The sequence below is a fragment of the Rhizopus microsporus genome, assembly GCF_002708625.1.
Source record: "Rhizopus microsporus ATCC 52813 unplaced genomic scaffold scaffold_1, whole genome shotgun sequence".
NCBI classification, from domain to species: domain Eukaryota; kingdom Fungi; phylum Mucoromycota; class Mucoromycetes; order Mucorales; family Rhizopodaceae; genus Rhizopus; species Rhizopus microsporus.
The window spans coordinates 589,788-609,401 of record NW_019671916.1 but is presented as its reverse complement, the minus strand read 5'-3'; the positions used below and the strand labels follow the sequence as shown (position 1 = coordinate 609,401).

General features: G+C 36.5%; 7 protein-coding genes across 7 annotated transcripts; 3 read left to right on the top strand and 4 right to left on the bottom strand.

Moving 5' to 3' along the window:
- Positions 1–2,508: 2,508 nt before the first annotated feature.
- Positions 2,509–3,692, bottom strand: RHIMIDRAFT_253023 (uncharacterized protein). Its single transcript, XM_023610989.1, has 6 exons — positions 3,525–3,692; positions 3,453–3,472; positions 3,352–3,399; positions 3,246–3,296; positions 3,138–3,192; positions 2,509–3,084 (listed from the first exon to the last, which is right to left on the bottom strand). The coding sequence occupies exons 1-6, from the start codon at positions 3,568–3,570 to the stop codon at positions 2,588–2,590; spliced, it is 717 nt and encodes a 238-aa protein (XP_023470823.1). The 5' UTR covers positions 3,571–3,692; the 3' UTR covers positions 2,509–2,587.
- A 2,225-nt stretch (positions 3,693–5,917) lies between these two features.
- Positions 5,918–6,286, top strand: RHIMIDRAFT_196834 (uncharacterized protein; the record flags this gene model as incomplete). Its single annotated transcript, XM_023606154.1, has 1 exon — positions 5,918–6,286. A coding segment is annotated over one exon (369 nt), but the record flags the coding sequence as incomplete, so codon positions are not given.
- Positions 6,287–7,241: 955 nt separating this feature from the next.
- RHIMIDRAFT_3321 (uncharacterized protein) lies at positions 7,242–11,278 on the bottom strand. The gene is made up of 5 exons (XM_023615112.1): positions 10,779–11,278; positions 8,622–10,727; positions 8,334–8,567; positions 8,112–8,279; positions 7,242–8,056 (listed from the first exon to the last, which is right to left on the bottom strand). Exons 1-5 carry the CDS (start codon positions 10,788–10,790, stop codon positions 7,427–7,429), a joined length of 3,150 nt encoding a protein of 1,049 aa, XP_023470821.1. The 5' UTR covers positions 10,791–11,278; the 3' UTR covers positions 7,242–7,426.
- A 659-nt stretch (positions 11,279–11,937) lies between these two features.
- Positions 11,938–15,533, top strand: RHIMIDRAFT_288079 (vacuolar protein sorting-associated protein 35). The gene is made up of 6 exons (XM_023613532.1): positions 11,938–12,382; positions 12,456–12,552; positions 12,618–12,924; positions 12,977–13,184; positions 13,241–14,452; positions 14,512–15,533. Exons 1-6 carry the CDS (start codon positions 12,281–12,283, stop codon positions 15,451–15,453), a joined length of 2,868 nt encoding a protein of 955 aa, XP_023470820.1. The 5' UTR covers positions 11,938–12,280; the 3' UTR covers positions 15,454–15,533.
- Positions 15,534–15,629: 96 nt separating this feature from the next.
- RHIMIDRAFT_243227 (Acireductone dioxygenase) lies at positions 15,630–16,382 on the top strand (the record flags this gene model as incomplete). Its single annotated transcript, XM_023609915.1, has 5 exons — positions 15,630–15,815; positions 15,870–15,934; positions 15,993–16,113; positions 16,168–16,264; positions 16,318–16,382. The coding sequence occupies 5 exons, from the start codon at positions 15,630–15,632 to the stop codon at positions 16,380–16,382; spliced, it is 534 nt and encodes a 177-aa protein (XP_023470819.1).
- Positions 16,383–16,578: 196 nt separating this feature from the next.
- Positions 16,579–17,315, bottom strand: RHIMIDRAFT_232543 (EF-hand; the record flags this gene model as incomplete). Its single annotated transcript, XM_023607764.1, has 6 exons — positions 16,579–16,590; positions 16,647–16,860; positions 16,913–16,980; positions 17,038–17,140; positions 17,198–17,247; positions 17,295–17,315. The coding sequence occupies 6 exons, from the start codon at positions 17,313–17,315 to the stop codon at positions 16,579–16,581; spliced, it is 468 nt and encodes a 155-aa protein (XP_023470818.1).
- A 251-nt stretch (positions 17,316–17,566) lies between these two features.
- On the bottom strand, positions 17,567–19,474 carry RHIMIDRAFT_284850 (glutathione synthase; the record flags this gene model as incomplete). The annotated part of the gene is made up of 9 exons (XM_023613214.1): positions 17,567–17,726; positions 17,776–18,230; positions 18,291–18,360; positions 18,417–18,500; positions 18,554–18,634; positions 18,689–18,817; positions 18,871–19,019; positions 19,075–19,150; positions 19,203–19,474. 9 exons carry the CDS (start codon positions 19,472–19,474, stop codon positions 17,567–17,569), a joined length of 1,476 nt encoding a protein of 491 aa, XP_023470817.1.
- Positions 19,475–19,614: the final 140 nt, after the last annotated feature.

Below are 19,614 nucleotides of genomic sequence, written 5' to 3'. Positions count from 1 at the left end.
AAAACCAAAAACATCTCCCTTTGCGGCATCAACTATCAGCTTGATTATCTTGAAACTTTGAATGACTATTCTCTATTGAAATACAATACATGAGGCTATATTCAAGAAATAAATTCTGTATTGGAATCATTTTTCGTACGGTAAGAGGGATATCTAACAAGCCAATGCTTACACTCTTAAACTCTTGGTCTTTTTTGCACCCCAAAAAGTGTTTTTGTTCGGCTTATCCTCGCAGTGGAGCGCATCGTCGAAGTCATCACTATGTGAAGGTATAAAATTTAGTCTAACATTTTTTGTGTCGGCATTTAACAATCCCATTGCCTTCAATGATTTGACAATACGAGAGCGGCATTCCGCTCTAAGAGCAATAGCTAGTATATACTTGAGCATTATCCATTAAATTTCAGAAATAGAATGGATGAGAGGGATTATTATTCTTCGTCTAATGTTGTCACTTTATACCTTTTAGCTTCATAGCCTGTCCGCCCACAAAAAATAAAATCGAACAGGTCACCATAAGCCATCCCTATACCAATTTTCATTATGGTCACCTTTTAGTATATTGTGATGCCACAGGCTACATCTATTATCCAAAAATAAAAGCTTCATTAGTATTTAAATACCACTGAACCACTAATACCTACAGTTTTTGTATAGCTAATTTAATGAATGGGTGTTCAGAATTATCACAAAACGGATCAATTTTCTCGACAGACTGGTATAGATCTTGTTTTGTATGACATTTACCAATATCCTTTAAAACCGTATATTCGTTGTTCTTCAGCAGTATAGGTAATAGGAAGCGATAGTATTTGCAAATATCATTAGCCGAAGACTTAAGACGTTTGGGTACGGGTGATATTTTCGTTAGATCTAAAACACTTCCCATACCACTATTGTAATGACAATTAATATGATATATATTTTTTTGGTTTCTTTTGTATTTCTTTCTACTTGTCGTGTTTACATAGATCACACATCTCTTAATTCTCTATTTATCCATTCTCAGCTAATAGGCGACGCAAATCAGTGGCTCGAACGCGTTTACTTCTCTTTGGGTTTGGTGGTTCTCCAGCATTAGGAACATCATTATCTGAACCAGTTTCATTTTTGTTGGTGTCGTCATTTTTGTCAACCTGAGGTTCAAGGATCTCTTGATATGCTCTTTGCTCTAGGCTATTTTTGAGTGTCCTTTTTAATTGCTATAAAAAGAATGTTCACAGCGTTATCGTATAAAAGTTGAAAACAACTGTGTTGAAGTTACTATTTTGATATTCGAATTAATTATTGATAGAGCAGGATTTGAGTCCATAACGAGTTCTACAGTGTTCACCGGTGCCTTTGCTCTTTCTTTTGCAGCTTTACACGTGCTAAGATTGTTAACTTTTTCATTCCAAAAAGTTTATAAAGCTTTTCTGAATTTGTCCTTCGTTGTATCGGCTCTACTAAAACGATAGTTTGAACTGGTATGCGCAAGCATGTTTACATCCAACCATTCTTTTGGTGGCAAAAAATCTATGTCGCTTTTTAGTACGTTGTCGTCAATTAGCTATTGATTAAAAAAAGTTGATATGCAGTGATAATTTACAGAAAGCTTATTCCAAAAGACCAGAGCCATTGAATATAAGCATAGACATTGCATATATAATGATTGTCAAGATCATGAAGCCACAAATAGGAGTTAAACTTCTGTCTTCTTTGATATCTAGAATGCTGGCACAGCATCTTCCAGCTTTCATTTCCTTTCGGTTACAGACAATTCATTATTCTCTATTTGTTCTAGCGGTATAAATTATACTTCTCTTATTGCGGTTAGCTAGTTTTGTACATATAAATGATACCAAATGTCATTCAAAGCTTAATGCACGTTGCACACGATAAAAGCATTTTATACATGACTATTCTGTACATATGAGGAGCTATAGGATCTACTTTGTGCTTCAGCAAACCAAACATGGCGAATGATAACCAAGCAGAGATCAATTCGTCTATTTCTGTCGTCTTTAAGGATTTTGTTGTACTTGAATTTTACTTATATACAGAGACCGTGACAGAAACAGGAAAATATTACATAATTGAAGCAGATACAACCAAAACAGAAACCAGAAACTAGAGACAAGTTTTCAAAGTCTACATCGTTCCACTTGAAAGGATGAACACTTCATGACAAGACTTAAAACAAACGCGGCTCCATTCTGATTTCTCGGGTGATAAAAAGAAGAGTCATTAAATATACGATCTAATGCTAGCACTGTATACTTAGGACCTAGGCGTCAGTCGTTTCGGACTTATTGGCTTGAATGGCCTTGCCAAGACCTTGGTAGACACAGTAGGCTGAAATAAAAGAGGAGATAGAAAATAAAAAGAAAAGGTTGTATAAGCTTTTGTTATACAGCATATTGTACACTTGATGAATACCATTGTCGCGTAAATCATTGAACAATGATATCTTGTACTCAAATATTCTGCAATCTAAAAACTCTCTGCAACGATTTCTCTTGATTATTTGCGCGTCTAATATGCCTTGCTTTTATAAAAAGTACAGTAATAGTCGTTATTTATTATAAATGGAAAGTTATTTTACACTTTATGATTTAGGCCCTCGTATGTGGTAAGGTGCAAATGACTTAGAATAACATGTTGTGCAAAAGAGATCAGAGTTACGATCTACCATATTTGTTGAATCTAGTCTTTTACCACATCCTATGCATTTCAAGCAAGCCTTATGATACTTATTACCAGCACCAAGGGCTAATTCAGCTGCATAGACAGGCTTCTTGCATGATGTACAAATATCACTTTGCGTTTGAAAATTGAGCTTACGTGGCACATAACTTGTATGGTTACGGATATATCCTCCTCCTCCTTCTCCCTCAGATGCAGGTTTTGTCCAGAATGAAGTCATATTTGACTTACTTTCCTCTACTTCGCTTACTGGTTCTGAACGAGCAGGTGGTGGCGGTGGTATGTCAGTAGTCTTTACTGGACGCGGTGGTAGTGTAGGTGAAGGCGTACTCAGATTCTTTTCCTTCAATATTTCACTAGGTAACTTGGTCTCTGTGCTCAAAAAGGCTGCTCCACCAGCTATCAAAAAAAAAAGTTGGTAAGTCATTACATTGGTTCATGTTGTCTATTACCAAATCCATAGCCTTTGGGTCCCCATTGTCGATTATAGCAAACTCTGCAATAAGCCTATTTGTTGTCTCAGTTTAATATGTCTCTTGTTTTATTTGTTGTCTCATTACTTCATTGTTCTTTTCGGTGAGTGTTGTCGAGTCTAGCCTCTTGTTACATTCCTAATAAGATGACAATATTAGAGTGAAATAAACACATAAGCATAATATCTTTTACTTTGCACGTGAGACAGTAGTTATGCCACGGTCCTCCAGGACCAAGCACCTATATTATCTGTGTTAGTCTCAAACAGTTTCAGTTACATATGTCCCTAATACCTGTTCTGCCATATAGACCGCTATAAAGGAAAGCCATTAGATATTATGTTAGACGTGCGCTCTTTGACTTACATTTTTCACAACGTGGACATTTAGGCGCTCCTCCGAATCTTGGCATGATTATCGTTTGATTAAAAAAAGAGAAACAGAGAGAGAATTAAAGACAATGATGAAATTAACCGGAGTTAAAATATTACATAAGTGAGATGCTCAATTGGCTGTAGATCATTTTTAGTTTAGACTAGAAACAGCCACAACATATCATAAACATATTCTTGTATAAAGAGAGATTAGAGATTATATCACTGATGTTTAATCTCTGTCGTTCTCATTTTAATCTTAACCTTTTCAGTGAAATTTAAATACAATCCAATGGATTTCCTTGGATTATTTTCTCCTTTTTCAGTAACTACTTTGATCTGCATTCCGATTGGATGATGTAAACGTGGAGATGCTGATATTGTGCATTGAAAACGTTTAGGTAGCCATAGTAATTTAGGTAATGATATAATGGAGCAAATTATATACTAATATATTGTACCAAAATGATCATCTTTAATGCTTTATTAAATTTGTATTACATGAATATAAATCCTGGACCATAGCAAAGTAACTTATATCCTCGGTATTATATTCTTCATCAAAAAGTGTCATTCTACATGATATGCAAAGATCTGCAGTACATCAAATGGCCTAATCGATAATAGATTTTGCATTTAAACGTAAATTTAAAAAGAAATCAACAGCATATCATGGTTTGATACACTGTTACTAAACGCAAACTGCTACTGATGTTCTACTGTGTAATAGCTCTAGGACATGTATTCATTCACGATATATAGTATTGTCATTAATGTCATGCGTATTCTTGAGTAAAGTATAAAGAAATAATAAACGATATACAACTGTTTCCTAGCTACACATTAACCAATGGTATGTTCTTGCTTTTTGAACCCTTGGAGAAGCAGCTAGCGTTTGTTTACGTTCATTTATACTATCGATGAGTGATTTGCGAGTTTATAATGCCATGAATTGAAGTTTTTATGCACTAGATACCATGCCCCAATCACGCAAATTTCCGATACAGCAATTGACGGCATGACTGACAAAGTTAATTTTGGTTTCAATTCCAACTAAGCTTAAGGTGATTATAACTGCCTCAGATCAGCATTCTTGACAAGTTGACTATTTTATTATGTAAAATACACACGCTATAAATTGAGTTAATCTTACAGATTCTGCATGTCAAAAAGATGCATACGATATCTATTTAATAAATTTCAAGGAAATAACATATCATCTTCATTATCAAAGACATCGCTTCCGAGAGCATTTCATGCTTTATCTGTTGCTTAAAGCCATGTAAAATGAACGAGCTTTCATGCAATATAGCAATGCTGACCAGACGTCATTACTGCTAACAAATAAAAAACTGCATACAGTCTCTCTTTTTCAAAAGATATAAAAGTTTGCAGTCTTTTATATATAGTAGATCTATTTATCTTCTCGGCTATTTTACTTGTATCAAAATGAGCAGCAGCTACTACAATAGCCTTTTTAACGAATCTTTGTACTTTGGTAAGACAAAGCATACCTGATTCGTTTTCCTACTTACACTTTTTCTAGACTATAACTCCCTTGATCAACTGCCATCCCAGGCGGATACAGAACTTGAAGAAAACTTCTTCAACTGCGAAGAGCTCCTACAAAACAGAACTACAGCTCCTCCAGCCTTATTCCAAATACAAAACTATGGCGTTTCCAGTTTTGACATAACTGCCTTGCAGACCGTTCCTGATAATGCATTTACTGCCCTGTTCGGACCAGATTTGATGGCTAATCCTTCCACTAGTCAGCAGTCAGTAGTTTCAGTTGCACAACGCCCAGTAACTCCTCCAGATATTTTGCTTCCTACCATTTATGTGGCTCCTAATCCTCAACCGATACCACAACTAATGGCTTATTCCGCCCAGCGTCAAATAGCAGTTTCTAATTCTCCCGGCGCTTCTTTTTCTGGCATTTCTTTTTGTGGTGGTTCTTCTTCGGGCGATACTTCCTGTAAAGGCTTTTCTTCCGGTGATGCAAAGTTAATCAGTCCTTCTCAAGAAATAATAGATCCATATGCAAACATCAAAAAGGCAACTCTGAATATTAATGCTCGTCTTTTGCAAAGCTTCCCATATAAATATTGCACAGACAAGCTCATTGATGGCAGGTTTTGTTTGAAATTTGCCTCTCATCAAGTCAATCCTGGTGAATCATTCAATGGCTTTCGTAACGACAACACTCCAACACTTTGGTTACACAATGACTATAACTCACTTGATGGTTCTATTCCGGTCCATCCTATTGCTCCCAAGGTGAACAATACTGAAAGACGAATTCTCTATGTTGGCTTTGAATTCTATAATGGCACTGGTCACAAGTCTAAGAAGAACAAGAAAGGCGATAAAGTAGATCCACGAGACATTGGAGAAGTGGCTGTTTCTTGCATTTACTGGCCACAAAAGAAGGATTGGTTTATCACGTCCACAGACTTTATCGAGTTGATTGAGGTGTGTCTGTTGATGCACTTTTGCCGGGAGGAAAGAAACAGGATCCGTCGCAATCTTCAATGCTTCGAACCGATTACACTGACCAAAAATGCAGAAAAAAAGGACGCGGATCCCGCTTTTTTCTCCCGAGTCATGGGCTACGACGAGCCCACAACAAGCAAAATAGAAAAAGATATCAAAGTATTTCGTTGGAACACGCTAGTGGCTGGTATGAATAAAGTGATTAACAGTTTTGTTGCCAGCAGCACTACGTGCTCCAGGCCTCCAAATAAAAAGTAATAAAGGTTTGAAGTTTTTAATAATTGTGTAAACATTATAAGCTTATCGTGAGTATCAGACGTTTATTTGAATACATGCACAAGAGAGTAGTCCATTATGAAAGAACGCTATAGGCTCATCTTGAATACTGAAAACATGCTCAAAACTGAAGCTCATGCATTATCTTCCAATTTTGGCAGTAGTGTTCCATGCAACGTAAACTAAAAATCGGTTGTAATCAAAAGGTAGAAAAGAAAATGATGCAATATTAAATTGAATAATAAACTAAAATAGTAGCAGAGCTACATTTACCTTGGTTCTTCTTGTGTCAGGAATTGTCTTATTTGTCATTCTCATAATCGTGTTGAATTTGATAAATTGGCTACTTGGCGATGGCTAGCTTCACCATTTTAACATAGTATTTGCTATGTATGATTGATATTCATGCAACAGAATCAAAGGATTGCAGAACTAGAGCAAATGTTTTCAAGAACAATACGAATTGTAGTTGCTCAATAAAAGTTAGATATAATTCTCTTTTAGGTCAGATGTATGCATGTAAAGTATATCTCTCTCAGTATGTATATCACTGCAATTAATAATGTTGTGGCCACTTCATTATGAGCGACGTTCGGTCACAGATCAAAGGGCTTCAAATACAATCACTTTAACCTTGATCAATGGATATTTATTATCAAATGACTTGCCTTTGAAAATACAAAGACAAGCAAGAGAAGTAGAATTTTTAACTGTGTAAATACTTTTTTTTTTTTTAATATGCGCTGACTTGTATGGCTTAGAAATAAAAAAAGAATAAATAGCCACTTCAAAAATTTAAAGTTCAGAAAAGGGACAACAAAAGGGCTGGAGTCGTTTTTGTAAAAGAACAAAAGGATGTCTTTGACAATTTAAATTTTTACAGTACTTTCAATGCTATAAAAGCTTTAAGGATAGTGAAAGATATTAGATGACAAAGGTGGTTATTTGCTTTAATCTTTAAAATAAGGCATATAAGAATAACCAGCTGTAGAGATTGGGACCCGAATTGATGAATTATCAAGCTATCAATGAAAAACCTATGTTTCGTCACGAAGCTTCAATGTGTTAGGACCAAGATCGCTCAATCTGTTTTTTTCCTTCCCATCAATTTCTATTACAGCATTATTCTCTTTTCTCGTTAGACATTGTTGAATAGAGCCATATAAAAGTGGGCTGTTGCCAGCCGTAGTTTTTTGATAATAACCATACGAAAAGGGCTTTTTCTTGTACTATGATGCACGTCAGTGAAAAAAAAAGGAATGCGTACTGTGGTTTTAATGCGCTTACATTGATATCTCCCGCAACAATAAGTTTGCAGCGTGTAGATGAAAGACACCCAAGAGGTAATAATGCATCATGAACATGCGCCATAGATCCATCATCGATAATCATCATTCTACAGTTTGAAAAGCCCTTCCATTTCCTAACATATTCCCAATTCGAAAAACTAGCGCCTACAACAGACACTTTTTTTTGGTGATATGTAAAACTGAAATTTTCTATATCTGAAGTATACTTGATCTCTGACCCCTTGACTTGCTTTTGGTAGGTTTTTTTCGCATAGATGATGTAAGGCCACTTGGCGGACTTATTCTGCTTCTTTATTTCCTCTACTTCTTGTAAAAGCTTTAGTACAGACTTATTACTGTTAGCAGCGACACCAATCACCAGACTTTTTGATTGATTGTATTCGACAAAGTTTGAGATATACCAGTTGATAAATTGAGCTAAAAATTCTCTTTTGACATCGTCCTTAAATTCTCTATGTTGGTTTCCTTTTTTACTTATAAGCATGTGTTAAACTTACTGAACCCCAAATGAGTTGTAGACGTTCTTTCATAATGCTGTCAACAACTTCCTGCTGAGAGCGTAATAAATTGAATCTGCCCAATGGTTCCTTTGTTTCTGATGAGTTAAAATTGATATTATCAAATGGATGCTCCTTTGACCATTTAATAGGATTTCGTAATAAATTCTAAACATAATGTGCTTAATAAATCAAGCTCAATGTTCAACAGTTCAAACCTACGTCAATACTCTTCTTAGTTTCTTCGTCTATTGTTTCAAGCATGTTTTTGAACGAATTGTTTTCGTTTTTGCCTTCGTATATCTTATACAAACGGAACTTTTCACCAAGCGTTTCAAATTTACGGTCAGCTTTAAGATTTACCGTATATTTTTCTATGGCCACACTTGTTACTCTTGGCCAGTTTTCTTCATAGGTTTCTAAACCGTACGTATATTTGATTGCCTCAACAATGTCCTGGTGCAGATTGATTGTCAGTAATACCTCTTTTAAAGAATGACACGTGCTTACCTTGTATCTGTCTGGAACAAGAATGTACTTGTAACCATTTTTTTTATCGTAGTCAAGTTTTTCTAGCCTTTTTTCTATAGCATCTTTACTTTCTGTGTTCACGACATCAAATGTATAAACACCATATGCTCTCTTTTTAAACGAAAGAACCAAGCTTGATGGTTTTTTTGACGACTTGTAGCCACATATTATGTCTAAATCAGCAATAGGAGCTTCTTGACACTGTCTTTGTTCAAATAGGCTTTTATACTTCGTAAAGTATAAGATTCTGGCAAGCATTTGATTATTACAACTGAAAGTGTCTGGCCATTTGAAGTCGGGACATGATAGAGGAAACAATTCTGGCATTGATGACGTCTTGTTAATTGCTAGCTTCCAATATTTTTCCCTGACCTTATGAAGTTGGTTCAATAGTTCAAGTTGCTTATTCTTAGTCTCCCTTGCAAATTGGTTACCATCTGTGTTTTTTTTCGAAAAATCTTCCCATTCTTTTTTAAATTCAGGGACGACTGCTTTGGGGTCTACCATGTACTTTACAGCATCGGATACTTCGTAGTAAACTTGAGCTGGAAGGGCAACATTCTGTTCAAGCAGTTGTTCAATGACAACAAATCGCTCAGTCATAAAGTTCTTTTTAACATTGTCCAAGCACGGAAATTCTTTTAAGGTGGGAACATCTAGCAGGGTAGCATCTTGAAAAAGAGCCACCAAACATTTGGTAGCATTCTTGACTATTTCTTCTTTTTCTGCGCTTTCTAGTGATGTTAAGTGCTTTCCTTGAGAAGAAACCAATTCAGAGAGAAAATTCTTGATATTATACATTTCGTTATTATCGTAAACATAAAACAAACAGAGTCCGTTCTTGCTACTATTCATATGATCAAGTATTGAATGAAGAGCGTTGATAAATCTTTTTGTAATCTCACAAAAAGCATCTTTCCGTTGTTCATCGTCTTTTTGATAGTAACTTTCGTTAAGGCAATATGTAAGCTTTTCTGAAAGATTGATGCTTGGAGATATATGAAAGGCAAAAGCATAAGGATAATAGGTGTAATCGTCATTTAGAAACGAGACGTAGATGTGATATTCAACATTATTGGGAACAAGGGTGGTAGGGAGTCCAAAAAAGATTGGCTCTTTGTTCGGCTTGCGGCAATTAACATACCCTTCAAGCCTGATGTTTAGTCGAGAAACATCTTGTTCATCAAGACACATTTTTTGCATCCGGCCAACAAGATCTTCAATATCTTTAATATCTTCAACATCTTTGGGCATGTGCTTCGCATAAAGTTCGTACCTTTCCTTGTTATTATAAGGTAGATCCTTCACAGTTCCTTTTGCACCTTCTTTGCATTGGATATAATAATCACAATTGCGGCATTTCTTTTGTAATTCCCACTTATATTTTCCACTTTTGATAATATTGGGTAGTGTAGTTTTATAAAGCTCTTCAACTTTTTGGAGTATCGTATGATTTTTATCTTCGTCGATTTCTGAATGAACGGAGAATAGTTTTGGGTTTTCCATATCACTTGGTAGCCATATTCCCACTTCTTCGTCTAAATCTATGTTCATGCGCTTGGTCAAATGTTGAATCAGGAACCAATAAGAAACGACCTGGATTTTATGTATTTCTTCTATTTTTTTGGATGATTTTGCATCTATAATACGTATCTTCTTTCGATTGGTCTTTGAATCAATGACTTGCACAAAGTCTGGCCTAAAAGTTGCTATTTTATATACTTGACCATCCTCATTAACTTTGGTATAGAAAGTGTCGTCCACAGTAAACTCTTGGTTGTAAAAGTAACTATCAGGCCCAGCCTTTTCTAGGGCTTCTTTGAAACCATTCTTTCCGTCGACTATTTTATTTTTTTCAACTAATTCGTCATATAACTTTTTTTCAAACTTTTTGCCTCTTTCTTCTGCTAAAGTTTTTAATGAGCTCCCTTGAAAATTTCCTTTAGTTGACTGATTTGCTGGCTGTTTTTCAGATAGATCTACTTTTTTTCCCTCTGAAAGCAAGTGGTAATAATTTTTTTCGCAGTTGAAATAATAGTTTCTGGACAATGTTGAAACATTGAATAAAGGAACTATATTGCCTGACTATTATAGAGTAAGCTTTGTAAGAAGATGCATTCAATAACGAATTTTTACCTCTTTGAACATTAGCGTCTAAAAGTTAGATAAAGAGAAGAACCAAACGAGAAGCTTTAAACATTCTCTATTAATCGTGTTCAATATTCGGTCAACTCCTTTGTTGCAGTTGGACAAATGCTTGCTGTGTTGTGAAACTTTTATTTCCTTATGAAAATATCTTAAACAAGAAAAGGTTCATATAAAGAACATATACCCATCTGTTTCAATGCTAAGGTCATTATGCACTATGTTATCAACAAAGGAAATAGAATTACTCTACAATAGACAATATTCCAAAACTCTTTATGACTAAAATCGAACAAACTACTATAATGGTGCCACTGCAGCATCGTGCACAGTAGTACGCTACCACATTAGTTTTTCTTGGTGTACACGTAATCACAGGCTAGAGTTTTTAGCCTGATGAACCTAACCGCTTTGTGGTTTCTATTTCAATTCTATGATTGGTATAATAAAATATAGAGAAGGGTGGCGCTTTATTTTGTAGAAATAAGAGTTTTACAAGTGGAAATTGTCGTATTTTCGCGCTGCATTTACTTTAAAAGAGTATCTACTTAGCTTATTACAGCTTGTATGTGTGAGACTACAGAGTGACATCACGCTAATACCTTTACTACAAGGTTTTGCATATAGTTATCCTGAGTGAGTGACTTGTACCTTTTTTTCCCTTTACTTCGTTTGTGTTGCTCGTAAAAGATTCCAATGAGCTTTCGAGTTCCCACGAGGTTCACTGGCTCTTGGCACTTCCACTGGCCAATCATTTGTTTCATCCCTCTTGGAGTCAGACCAGCTTCAATATGGCCATATCTTTGGATGGGCGTTTCCTTCAATGGCCCGATGACTCTGGATAGCCTTTTATCTCTTTTACTTTTTAATTTAATATGGAGAATGTTACGCTCGTTCTCCGTTTTTACTACAGAGACTCCAGTTTTTTGTATGCTGCTACGTTTCTACTACAATCATTCCAATTTTTTTTTGCTTCAATAGCACATCTTTCACCCTTGTCTTATTGGAACTTAGTGTGCGAAAATACTTGCATTTACTATTGGGGGGCTTCACTAAGCAAAATAAGACCATATACAAAAATAGTATGTCTCTTACAAAAGCAGAGCGCGACATACAAAAACTGGAGTGTATCTGGTAAAAACGGAGCGCGCGCGTAGCTTCCCCTTTAATTTTATAGCTTTCTTTTATAAAGAAAGCAAAAGAATTTACAGCTTGTTTCATTGTATTTATCAAGACTAAACTCAATAATCAGGAGTGTATGTTTGATACTTTATTGTAGTGTGTGTACTATATTTGTAGCTTCAGTTAAAAAGCAATGTATGCTTTGGTGCGCCAAACATTGGCCTTTCACCAAGCAAATGATCATGACGTATAGACCAGATTGAGTAGGAGCTTCAAATCGCCTCGTTCTCTTGTTGCTTTTCCCTCAGTCTTGGCTTATTGTTACCCGAATAGGTTGTATTCTCTTTTTATTCTATTTATAAACAGTAGCAATGAGCTATCATAGTCCTGCTCCTGCTGAAGACCAAGCAAAGCTCTTGGATGAAATACTAAATGTCTGCAAGGTCCAAGCTCATCAAATGAAGAAATGCTTGGTTAGTAAAAAAAAACAAGAAAGCCATACTATATATCATCCCTGAACACTAATGACTCTTTATAAAAATATAGGAAAATAACAGGTTGATGGATGGTCTAAAGCATTGCTCAACCATGCTGGGCGAACTAAGAACCTCTTCTTTAACGCCTAAAAACTATTATGAACTGTGTAAGTTAAAAAGAAAAAGTAAATAAAAGGAGTGGAGCATAACCTTTATTTCTTTTGAAATATAGACATGTCTATCTTTGATGCTATGCGACACTTGACAGCCTTTTTAACTGAAGCGCACGCCTCTGGAAGACATCATTTGGCCGACCTTTATGAGCTTGTACAATACGCTGGAAATATTGTACCTCGTCTTTACTTGATGATCACTGTTGGCGCAGCTTATATGAGTATGCCTGATGCTCCTGTTCGAGAAATCATGCGTGATATGATGGAAATGACAAGAGGTGTTCAACATCCTATCCGTGGCTTATTCTTGAGATATTATCTTAGCAGTATGACTCGTGATTACTTGCCTGTAGGAGAAGGATCAGGGTAAGAGGTTGAATAATTTGATATTTAACTCTAATCATTTGCTAAATTTTAGACCTGAAGGAAACATTTATGAGTCCATCAACTTTATCTTGACCAACTTTACAGAAATGAACAAGCTTTGGGTTCGTTTGCAGCATCAGGGCCACTCAAGAGACCGTGAAAAGCGTGAAGCTGAGCGTAAAGAATTGCGTATCTTGGTTGGTACCAACTTGGTCAGGCTCAGTCAGCTGGATGGTGTTGATCTTAAAATGTATCAAAAGGTAAAAGGGTATATAAAAGGCATGAGACAGTCAGTGTAAACTTATCTCTTTCATAGGATATTCTTCCGGGTATCTTGGATCAAGTTGTTAGCTGTCGAGATGTTATTGCTCAAGAGTACCTCATGGAAATAATTACCCAAGTATTCCCTGATGATTTTCATCTTCGAACCCTTCAACCTTTCTTGTCAGCAACTGCCCAGTTACATCCAAAAGTAAATGTAAAGCAAATCATTATTGCACTCATCGATCGATTGGCTGCCTATGCCGCTCGGGAAGCAGAAGGCGAAGAGCCCAGTGAGACGAAAAAGCAAAGAGAAGAGAATATTCGTCGTATTGCCGACATTAGAAAGCGAAAGTTACAAGGTCTTCCAGTAGAAGAGGAAGAGCCTCAGGAAAACGAACCAGTTGAAGAAAAGAAAGAAGCAGAGGAAAATGTCGAAAATGAAGAAACATCAGAGACTTTGGCTGACGATGAAGAGGTGACTGAAACAAATGATGAAGACAACGCAGATGACGACAAAGCAGATGAGGAACAAGAGCAAAAGGAAGATGAAAAGGAAGAGGATAGTAAAGTTAGTCCACCAGAAGAAGAAGAAAGTCAGGCTGTGGATAATGATGATACCAATGTTCGAAAAATCCGCGGTATTCCTGAAGATGTTGAACTCTTTGTCGTCTTTTGGGGTCAGATCGTCGAACTTGTCAAGGCTCGTCCTGATTTGACTGTACAGGATTTAACTGCATTGCTGGTCTCACTCATCAATCTTTCTCTATCCTGCTATCCTGAAAAATTGGACTATGTCGATCAAATTCTTGCCTTTGCAAAAGACAAAGTGCTTGAATTATCTGATTTACCTGACCTTCATTCCAAGGCCACTGAATCCAATCTTTTATCCTTATTACTGGCTCCTATTCAACATTACAGCTCTGTCATCACCCTGTTAGCTTTGGCCAGTTATCAACCTTTGCTCGCACTTCAACCTTACAGCACACGTCAGTCGATTGCTTATGCTATTGTGCAGAGTGTTTTGAAGAACTCGACGATTATTGACATACCTGAAGATGTCCATGGTATTCTCGATCTCTGTGATGTTCTCTTACGTGATCAAAAGGATGCTCCCGTTTCTGCTGCTACACTGCAGCCTGCATATGGTAGCCGTCAAAAGCAGCATGACCTGAGTTTTGATCAAGAAGAGTACGTTGAAAAGCAAGGCTTGCTGGCAAGAATGATTCATATGTTCAGATCTGACGACGAAGATACGCAATTCTTGGTAACAAATGTTTTACACTTGTATCACCAAAGCCTAATCCCTTTTTGTTTTGTTTTTAGTTATTGTCTGCAGCACGAAAGCAGTTTGGTGATGGTGGTGATAGGATCCGCTATACCTTCCCCTCTTTGGTTATATCTGCAGTAAAACTTGCTAGAAGATACCGAGTGCAAGAAGTACAAGACGAGATCTGGGAGAAGAAGACTTCCGCATTGTTCCGATTTATTCATCAAGTTATTTCAGCCTTGTACCATAAATGCGAATGTGCAGAAACCTGTCTTCATCTGTTCTTATTGGCTGGACAGAGTGCGGATGAATGCGGTTTCGAAGAGATTGCATATGAATACTTTGTGGAAGCATTCACAATCTACGAAGAAAGCATTTCGGAATCACGCGCTCAATTCCAGGCAATTACCTGTATTATCGGTGCCCTTCAGCAAACACGCGTTTTCTCTCTAGACAACTATGATACCTTAATCACAAAAGCGGCCCTTCACAGTTCCAAGTTGTTAAAGAAACCCGATCAATGCCGAGGTGTCTATTTATCTTCTCATCTTTGGTGGGCTACAGATCGTTCTGCAGATGGTACTGAAAATGAAAAGGAACTCTTCAGGGACGGAAAACGCGCATTAGAATGTCTTCAAAAGGCACTCAAGATTGCTGATAGCTGCATGGACCCCGTGACAAACGTGGAACTGTTTGTTGAAATACTGAACAGATATATTTACTATTTTGAAAAAGGAAATGAAGCAGTGACTGTAAAATATCTTAATGGACTCATTGACTTGATCAATACCAACCTTAGCAACATGGATAGCCCAGATCAACATCCTCCTACATCCAACTCTTCTTCATTAGTAGACCATCATCAAGGCTCTGTATCTGACTACGTTCGCCGTCACTTCCGTGCGACACTGCTGCATTTACAAAACCGTAAAGAACAATCAGGTCATAGTGACTGGAATGGACCAAAATACGACGAACTGGATTTAGGAGACATTTAAATCATGCAATGATATCATCATAAATAAATAAATTATATGTATAAAAAGGGTGTCTGATTTCAAAGGAAAAAAAAAAAAAAAGAAAAACCAGCCAATAAGAACGCTTTTAAATTGTATAAAAAAAGATGAAATTGTATCTATTTATTCTTTTAAACTTGATTCCACTTGCATTAACCATGAGAGCCTACGTTTATGACGACAAGAGCAACGCTGACCAAAGAGCTCCTCATGACACTGGCATAAAAAAGACACAAGACGACCTTGCAAAGATTGGTATCTTGTATTGGAGAATTGACGGACCTGATTCACTTGATAGATTAGACGAAATTGCAAAGAGAAGACACTATAAGCACAGAGATACTGTAAGTTATATATATATACAAGTGCCTTATTCTTAAACTAATTAACATGCTCAGATCGAGGTTTCTCCTTCTGCTTTTGGTTCTCTTTATGAAGAAAAGCTCAAGCAATTCTTTAGCGAGTAAGTAGTGGAGTGTATAAAAATATATAAAGTGTAAACCAACCCCTTTTATTACAAGACATCTTCATGAAGACGAAGAAATCCGATACATCTTGGATGGCTCAGGTTATTTTGATGTTCGTGACGAAGAGGATGTTTGGATCAGAATTGCCATGGAAAAGGGCGACATGATTATTTTGGTAAGTGTTTGTGTGTAATGGGGTAACATGCGGGATGACTAATACAAACATTAGCCACCTGGTATCTATCACCGTTTTACTACCGATGAAAATGATTTTATTCAAGCATTGAGATTATTTAAAGATGATCCTGTTTGGACACCCATTAACCGTAAGTGGGAACTATTTTACTTTGTATTATTGATATTGAATATCCTTTGATAGGTCCACTTGCTGACGATAACAAATACCGCGTAGAATATCTCAAGACATACAACATTACTGCCTAAATAATTTATTCTAGAGATCACGCTTTACTGCAGGTCAATATATAAATTTATGACATGTATAAAAGTGTCTCCCAAATAAAAAGAGATTTCTATTTGAACCCGGGAATAATCTAGTCAATATCATTATCTAACGTAAGCCAAAATAACAACAAAAAAAAGAGGTGCAAGATGGCCTTTATTTAATAAAGAAATGAGCTTATTTAGACATCTATTATAAAAATAACACGTTAGCAAAAATAGACAAACTTAGTTTGTTACTGTTACCATCATCTTGACAAATTCTTGATAGTTAATTTGACCATCACCGTCTACATCAGCTTCACGAATCATTTCATCAACTTCTTCTTCAGTCATTTTTTCACCAAGAGAAGTCATGACGTGACGTAACTCGGCAGCAGAGATGTATCCATTACCATCCTTATCAAACACTTTGAAGGCTTCTTCAATTTCCTCTTGAGAGTCAGCGTCCTTCATTTTTCTAAACAAGAATCAATATTCGCTCTCTCTCTTCCTTACTTTGATTATCATACCTTCCCATCATGGTCAAGAATTCAGAGAAATCAACAAGGCCATTACCATCACTGTCAACTTCATTGATCTTTTTGAACCAAATGTAAATAAGATTATTTGAGGTAAAGGCAATATATTATTTTACCATATCTTGAAGCTCAGCTTCGGTAGGATTCAGGTTTAAGGAACGCATGATGGTGCCAAGCTCTTTTGTAGATATAGAACCATCTTGGTCTTTGTCAAAGAGGCTTACATTTATAAAGTTATTTTTATTTTATTTTTTTTCGTTTCAAGATGAAACTTACTTGAAGGCTTCACGGAATTCAGCAATTTGTTCTTGGGTGAGTTGATCAGCCTAAGTCACACGAATTAACAAGGAATAAAGGCAAAGAAAAAAAAAACTTGTTTGCGTGTAGTTACCATTACGTTATTATTTTATAAGAAAGAAACAAGAGAAAAAAGAAAACTGTCTTGTTTCCCTTTGCTTACTTTACGCGTGACTCAGCCCATTGGTGTAGCACAAAATTAGTTTACTTGTGACTCTCTGAAAACGCCTCCTCTTCTCTTTCTTAAACACTTTAAATTGATGATCAATCATAATAACAAGTCTCTAAACATACACACGCGATTCTTTTTTTTTTGGGCTATTAAAAAAAAGGGGGGCAAAAGAATATCTATTCCAATTTTCCTAATTCGGGCTTGTCATCTTCTTCTACTAACAGCGGACTATCAATGACAGCAAAACCAGCTGCCACACCACCTTCTTTTGTCGTGATGGCTTTGGTACGTAATAAGTGGCCACCGGGATAGTTGACAATTTCTTGTTGACCATCACTATGAGGAAATAAGTTAAGCTGTACTTCAAGTTGACTTTGAAACTTACTGTAAATAAATACCATAGATACCCAGCTCACTGATAACTTCACCATCAATCACTTCTCCTTCACGTATCATCAAGTTCTCAAGAGATGGGCTGCGGATCAGGTCCATCAAGATGTACGCGCTCCTTTCCTTTGAGGTCAACTTTTTTAAGGTTTCGCGAATATCTTGACCATAAATGTTATTACCACCTCCTTCTCTTTGAGGCTTCATCACAAGATCATCATATCTCTTTAATGCCATCTCATAAGCAGCAATACCTTCAGGGCTATCATCCAAAGGATATAAACCTGCAAAGGATGTACGCATGTCGTCTGCCGTTTCTTTTGTAACATATCGTTCTAGACAACCAGGAGTAGATAATATCTGCTGTATCTTTTTAGAACCAACTAGTTGATATGCTATGGTTGGACACTTGATAGATAATGATCTTTCTATCAATAGTCTTGCATCCCATTGCTGTCATTTTAGCATGAATATCAGTACTTGTGTCACTAGTAGCTTATATTTCAAATTTACCTTTTGTGTGGGGTAATCTTCAGGGCCATAGCCAGCACGGAAATAAGTTACAGCTACTTCATAATCATCACTAAGGGGTATGTTTGAGTTAGTGATAGGAGTAACGAACCAAAGTGTATCAATTACATAACCAGTCCCTTATTTTTAGGAGAAAGCGTTGCTCTAGAATAAATATCCTCAAGGGTTAGACGCATTAGGGAAATGCCATGTCTATGATGTAAATGTAAGATTGTATATAATTGCTATATCTTTTTGAAGCCTACTTTTCTTGTAATATATATTCAATCCATCGTTGATCAAATGCATTTCGTTCTCCTGGTTGCACAACCATCACAATACGCGCGCTATTTATATGTTATATAAGCACGATATGTGTATAGACTGCTTTTTAACTGTACCTTGGGTTTCCATAATGCTTCCATGCACTGGCCAATCCATCGGCAATATATTCGACAGCATTATTTTCAGGTAATTGGTCCATTTTGATTGCATTTCCTGCATATGCCTTTACAGTGGATAATAGGAAACTTTAGATACAGGTTAAAAACTATCTCTCTCTCTAAACTAGGGCTCTCCTTACCGATGAAGCTGACTTGTTCTGGTGCTAAGACTCATAAAGCTAGATGAGATGGTATTAAATTCAACTTGTTGAATTCGTGCTGTTGATGCATCAGCGCCTGGGTCGGCATGTAATAAATAATCATTGCGGTGAATTCCAAGACTAGCAGGCTATTGTTCTGTAGGTGTTAATTGATTCATAGATAAAAATGTTCATAAGACTTGCCTGTGTAATCCCTTCTGACTTTACAGTCTTGTAAATATCATAAAGATGATGAGTAAACTCATCGAGATCGGCAAGACTATCAATAGAAAAAGTTAACAAAAACAATAAGCTATAAGCATAATACATACTTGGCCATTGTATCATGTATCAAGTTATCATCTTGGCTCAACTTATGAATTAATGTATTCCAAGGCTGTTGTAAAGCCTTTGCCTTTTCAAACTCTTTACGAGGGAAAGGGGTAGGATATAGGGTGAAGGGAGCGTGTATGACGGCCGCGTTATTTTTATGCACTGTCTTCTCCAAAGATGGCCGTATAACGAGACCGTGAGCTAAAGCCCAATCGATTGCTGACAGCAATACTTTATCAAGTGCTTCTGTAGATAGTTTGGGTGGATACATTTGTATTATGAAAAGAAAACGAAAAAATGTTGCTGAATAATCAGTCTGTTTATAATCTGTGCGTTACTGCTCTTTTAACAACGAACCACCAATGATAATTTAGGTAATTGTTCCTTATGATGGTGTCAAAAGCCTCAGCT